Here is a 6,466-nt window from a genome sequence, read left to right as displayed (position 1 = left end):
GTAGACCACCTGTTTTAGCTGATTTCTGTATTTTTCTTTTCTTTTTTACTTTCTAACTTCTGAGATGTTACACTCGCCCTCTCTCTCTCCCTCTAGTTTTCTCTCTCTCTTATGCATATAAGAAGAAATCAATTCAAACGTATTATGTATTTATTGTATTCAATCAAATATATGTGAGAATTTTGTATTTTATTTTAATTGTATTCAAAAAATGTTTTGTATTTTTGTATCAATTGTACTTGTATTCATATGAATACAATATGCATTCCTCCTCTGTGTCAAATGTATTTGTTTTCAATCAAAGAGAGGATAAATACAATTTTATTCGTTGTATTTCGAATACAACTGATACAAAATATAAATATAGAATACAATGCAAATTAAATACAAAATACAATTCGTTCTATTTCGAATACAATTGATACAAAATAAAGATAGTATACAATGTAAAATAAATACGAAAACGCTCACCTCTCTCCTCCCTCTCTCAATCTCACTCGCCTCTCTCCTCTTAATATGTATTCATTTTGATACAAATCAGTTTGTATTTGTATTTTTTCTCCAAAATCTATGAAAAAATACACGCTTTTCGAGATCTCTCCCGCCTCTCTCCTCCCTTCCTGAAACGACCCCAAAATGCCCGAAAATGTGCTTCGGAAACACCTATAATTGTAATTTCCATATATCTCAAAATCCGTGCATGATTTCGGAAATTCGACTTCATATTCTTATTCAGGGGGTCAAATTGAGTAGGAAATGGGTCTAACCCGAATTTTAGAACAATCGTATCAAAATTCAAAAATCGCAAAAAATGCGATTTTCAGGGTCAACTTTAAAGGGGCATATCTCTTAGCACACAAGGAACTGGAAGGGCCACCACTATTAAATTAAAGCCCTTTGAGTTAGCTTTCCAACGCACCTAGTTTCACCTCATTCCGAGTTAGGATGAGGGAGTTATGACCATTTTCGTAAAACCTGTCTCGGCAGAATTGCAAATTCCAGTGAGCAAAGTTACTGTAGCAGCTGGAGACGTTTTTTTTTTATAAAAAGAGGATATGTCCCATACTTAGTTATAAATTTTTCTAAAATACTCAAAAACACTCTCTAAGCCCTCTCCACAATTCCACCAAGATCTTCAACCAAATTCAAAGATCTCAAGCTCTAATTCCGGATTCAAGACTCAATCTCAAGCTTCAATTCTCCATTCCAATCTTCATCAAGGATTCTCCAAAGTTGAGGTATGTGGGTTGATTGTGGAAACCTTCCTTTCCACAAGTCCAACCATTTATCCTCTATTTTACTTCAAGTTTATGGGTCCTTATGATCATTTATGAACTCTTGAATTATGGAATTACTACTACACATTCTATTATGGTCTATTTTTGCATATTATCATGAAATGGAATTATTATGTGATGTTTATGGTTTTCATGCTTCCATGATCAAATTATGAAGGTTGATATATATATGTATGTTGTTGGTGGGCTGATTTATATGTATTTCGGAATTGGTTGGACTTAGTACTCTTGAAAGACATAATTTTATCTACATGAACAATAGCCCACCATGTGTTTGATAAAATGCCATTTATAGAATTCTTAGGAAATGGAAGGTCCAATGTACATCCTAGGAGTCGGATGATTATATAATTATTGAAATGATGATGAAAGGGATACATGTATATGATTTCTCTATATAGTGTTGTGAGTCGACCAAGCCTAGTATGGGGGGTAGTAGGCCCGTATAACCGTATCGAGGGGTTGGTACCTTGGTTGCCTAGTACGGGGGGTAGTAGGCCCGTATAACTATATCGAGGGGTTTGTACCTTGGTCCCTAGCTCGGGGGGTGGTAGGCCCGGGTAACCACATTGAGGGGTTTGTACCTCTTTCGCCTTTCCAAGGGGGTGGTAGGCCTTGGAAATACTATATTGATGGTCACTCGCCACACATGTACTACGTCCCACTAAATATGATTTTTATGTAAGCGTCATTATATATATCATTTCATTAATGTGCTATCTATCGGGTATGATTATGCATTTTCCCTATGATGTCCATCTATTGTAGCATTGCATTGCATCTCATATACTTAGTACATTCAAACGTACTAATGCATACTCTATGCCTACATGATGTCACCATGTAGGGACCGGAGCACCGCTTGACCATCCTCCTCCGCGTGGCTAATACGATTTTCTATCGAGGTTATTGGTGAGTCCTCCATTCCGGGGACGTTGCTTATGATCTTTTGCTATGTATAAGACTTTTCTTTTTTTTTGTTATGTATTGACTATGAGGGTGAGCCCGGTAGTTTGTCTTGGCCCCCGCTAAGTACTCATGTTTAGAGGTGGTGTTGGACAAGTTGTGTATTATGCTTGAACTTGACTCATCTATGGTATTTATGTATCATTTCTTCTTCTTTTTCTTGCTCCCTTAGTCCCGATTTCCCCCTTGATTATGCTTATCGCTTATGGTCATTTTAATTGCTTCCGCGACCAAGGATGTGTAATGATACGCTATGAGGCTTGTTTGGGGTTCCTTCGGGTTCCCCATTCGCTGGTCACGTCTAGGCCCTAGGCTTGGGTCGTGACACTTCTTCCCTAACATTTTACTATTATCGTAATTAAGCAAACTGTAGTTATAGAGTCCTATTGAAGGCCTAATGTTTGTTGTTTTTGAGAGTTTCCCTTTAATAAACGGCCTAATTTGGCCAGCTTTAAATTAAAAAATAATTATCCTCTCTTCTATGTGCATCTGGATCGTTAGTTAATTGAACAAAATTCTTATTTATTTATTTTTCTTCAAAACCTAACACCTCATGTTATTGCATCAACGAACTACATAGTTCAAACATATTCTTGGTATGATCCAACTTGGTAAAACATTCTACAAGAGATTTCTTTCAACAGGGAGATAGTGAATTTAGCTAAACTATCACCTATTGTGCTCAAACATCTAAGAATATAAATATATTCAACATGCTTGGAAGGTTCCAAATGTATTCACAACAATTTGAGCAAAATAAAATTATTATTCAATTAAATGACTATCAAGTTAATATTTATATTTGACTAGATTGATTTATCTTCATAAAAGTTAATACCCTCAAAATAAATGTTATGGTAGTCAAAAATGTTTTATTGTAAAATAAGTGTTATTTTAGAAATTCAAAACAAAATATATATTTTCAATTATACTTTTAAGGTCTCATCTTAATAATAATATTTGGGGATAAGGCATAAGTACCCCCTAGACTATGACAAAAATTACAGAGACACACTTTAACTAAAATATGGTCCTATTACCCTCTAATTTATTTAGTTTTTGTAATTTTGTACACTTTTTTCATACGTGGCACACTCCGTGACTCCACACAATTGAGGTGCGTGGGAGATATTTGGACGCCACGTAAGCCAAAAAGGTGCACAAAATTACAAAAAAAATTGGTTCAGAGGTAATAAGACCTTAATTTAGTTAAGATATATCTCTGAGATTTTGATCATAGTGTAAGGGTACTTATACCTTTTCCCTAATATTTGAACACACTACATTGTATTTATTTGTTATTTTTCTTAATAAATAAATGTGGTTTGTCCAAGTCTTTTCTTGATATGATAGTCACAACTCACAACTCACGACTCACGACTCACGACTCACAACTTTCAACTCAGAAGAAGAGGCAAATCCATTTGGTTGTTGCATTTTGTGATGAACTACCCACTTGTGCAAGAGCCCCTTCAACAAACAACGTTCTCCCAAAGTTTCAATCTCAATTACAGAGCCATATGCAACAATCTCTTGTCCCTAACCCAATCAAGGTCCTTACCAAAAGGGTTAGCTTTACATGCTCACATTATCAAATCAGGCATTCAAATAATCCCACTTGTTTCACATCACTTAATCAACTTCTACTCAAAGCTTCAACGCCCAATTGATTCCACACTAGTTTTCCATGAAACCCATTCCAAGTCTTCCACTACTTGGAGTTCAGTAATCTCTTCTCTTTCCCAAAATGAACAACCAATTCTTGCTTTACAATTTTTTCGGCAGATGTTGCATAATGGGGTAACCCCAGATGATCATATTTTCCCTTGTGCAACCAAAGCCTGTGGGATTCTTTGTGATTATCGTATTGGCCAATCCATTCATTGCTTTGCTTTCAAAATTGGATTTGATTCTGATGTGTTTGTAGGGAGTTCTCTCGTTGATATGTATGCCAAATGTGGGAACATTGAGATTGCTCGGAAAGTGTTCGATCAAATGCCTGAAAGAAATGTGGTTTCTTGGAGTGGAATGATATATGGGTATGCTCAAATGGCTGAGGATGAGGAAGCTTTGAGGCTTTTCAAGCTTGCTTTGGTTGAAGGTTTGGATGTCAATGACTTTACCTTTTCGAGTGTGATTAGAGTGTGTGCGAATTCTACCTTGCTTGAATTAGGGAAGCAAATACACGGTTTGTGCTTGAAAACTAGCTATGATTCGTCGAGCTTTATTGGGAGTGCCTTGATATCATTGTACTCCAAGTGTGGTCTTGTTGAAGGTGCTTATCGTGTTTTTAATGAGGTTCCAGTTAGGAATTTAGGGATGTGGAATGCGATGTTGATTGCTTGTGCTCAGCACGGGCACACGGAAAAGGTATTTGGCTTGTTTAAAGAAATGGAGAGTATTGGAATGAAGCCAAATTTTATTACCTTTTTATGTGTGCTATATGCTTGTAGCCATGCTGGGCTGGTCCCAGAAGGGAAATTTTACTTTGATTTAATGAAGAAACATGGAGTTGAGCCAGGGGACCAACATTATGCTTCTCTTGTGGACTGTCTCGGCCGAGCTGGAAAATTACAAGAGGCAGTTCAAGTTATTGAGAAGATGCCAATGCAACCAACAGAATCTGTTTGGGGAGCTTTGTTGACTGGCTGTAGAATCCACAAGAACACTGAATTGGCAGCTTATGTGGCTGACAGGGTCTTTGAGTTAGGTCCTGTTAGCTCAGGCGTACATGTGCTACTGTCCAACGCATATGCTGCTGCTGGTAGATATCAAGAGGCTGCCAAAGCTAGGAAGATGCTCAGAGACAAGGGTGTGAAAAAGGAAACTGGTTTGAGTTGGGTTGAGGAGGGAAATAAAGTACACACATTTGCTGCTGGAGATAGGTCTCACTCAAAGTCTAAGGAGATATACGAAAAGTTGGATGAATTAGGTGATTACATGGAGCAAGCTGGGTATGTTGCAGACACAAATTATGTGTTGCAACAGGTTGCTGGCCAGGAAAAGAGTGAGACTATCAGGTATCACAGCGAAAGACTAGCCATTGCTTTTGCCCTTATCACCTTTCCACTAGAAAGGCCTATTAGAGTTATGAAAAACTTGCGTGTATGTGGCGATTGTCACAATGCAATAAAGATTATTTCAAAGTGCACCAAAAGAGTAATTATAGTAAGGGACAACAATCGATTTCATCGCTTTGAGGATGGGAAATGCTCCTGTGGTGACTATTGGTGACTGAGCTGTAAATATTGTTAGCTTCTGCTCATTTCACATTAAAACACTAGAATGATGGTAGATATCTTGGTGTTATATTAGGACTTTGATGAATTTGGTGTATTACTTCTGTGAAGTTCTGTACCATGCGATATATTTTTTTTGATGAATGATGAGAATCTTGAACTTCGAAGAGATTAGAAGCTTCTAGTTCCAGTCTATTCTTTGATTTGTTTTTCTTTAAACATATATTGGAATTGCCTATCAGGTCTCTTACACATTTGTGGAAATAGTTTCTACAGATTGGGGCTTCCCGTGACTGATTGAGAAGATATTGCTCACTCAGAATTGCAACTATGCAACCATTATATGAGTAATCCTCTCTATGGAGTCTCCCAATTTCATTGATCACCTTTATGCTTCCTATATTACTTGATTGTTGAATTTTCAACAGAAAAGTGACATTAGGCTTTTTCGGTATTGGTTTCTCCTCTCTGCACTTTTGACTTGGTGACCTTGAACAGGAAGATTGATTGAGGGGCATTGTGAAGTTGGAGGGAGGAAGGTTGCACTGTCTTTTTGAGTTATATTTTGATTGATTGTCAACAACGAATATTGATTTTTTTTTTTCTGTGGAAAACGAAGAGTGTTAAGTGTTCCGCATTGGTGGAGGAAATGGGATATTTTTCTCTTTATATGATCTTGGACAATTTTCATCTCATGATGATTTTCAGGCTTGAGATAGATCCAAAAATCATCTCTTTACATGAGATTAGAGCAAGATCCAACTCAATTCTTGACTCGTGTTATATTGTCTACTCTCCAATGTCCAGTGAATGCCGAGTGTTCAACATGGATGGATGAAATGAGATGCTTGTCACTTTTTATGGTCTTGGATGATCCTTGTCTCAAGATTAAATTAGGCCCAAAGTTTATTTATATACAAAGATATTGTTGATTTCTTCATAGAGTAATATCATTTAATTTTG

At 36.9% G+C, this 6,466-nt stretch overlaps 1 protein-coding gene across 1 annotated transcript; it reads left to right on the top strand.

Annotated features, from left to right (window-relative positions):
* Window positions 1-3,677: 3,677 nt before the first annotated feature.
* On the top strand, window positions 3,678-5,824 carry LOC125828375 (putative pentatricopeptide repeat-containing protein At5g52630). Its single transcript, XM_049507691.1, has one exon. The coding sequence runs from the start codon at window positions 3,708-3,710 to the stop codon at window positions 5,496-5,498; it is 1,791 nt and encodes a 596-aa protein (XP_049363648.1). The 5' UTR covers window positions 3,678-3,707; the 3' UTR covers window positions 5,499-5,824.
* The last annotated feature ends 642 nt before the right edge of the window (window positions 5,825-6,466 follow it).

Source organism: Solanum verrucosum, unplaced genomic scaffold (assembly GCF_900185275.1).
Source record: "Solanum verrucosum unplaced genomic scaffold, falcon-dt-bn FXZP01000048.1, whole genome shotgun sequence".
Taxonomy (NCBI): domain Eukaryota; kingdom Viridiplantae; phylum Streptophyta; class Magnoliopsida; order Solanales; family Solanaceae; genus Solanum; species Solanum verrucosum.
The sequence above is the reverse complement of the archived record's forward strand: the minus strand, read 5'-3'. Positions and strand labels throughout refer to the sequence as shown.

Bases quoted from the DNA above. Each gene is read 5' to 3' on its own strand.
- LOC125828375 (XM_049507691.1), top strand. From the start codon at position 3,708: ATGAACTACCCACTTGTGCAAGAGCCCCTTCAACAAACAACGTTCTCC.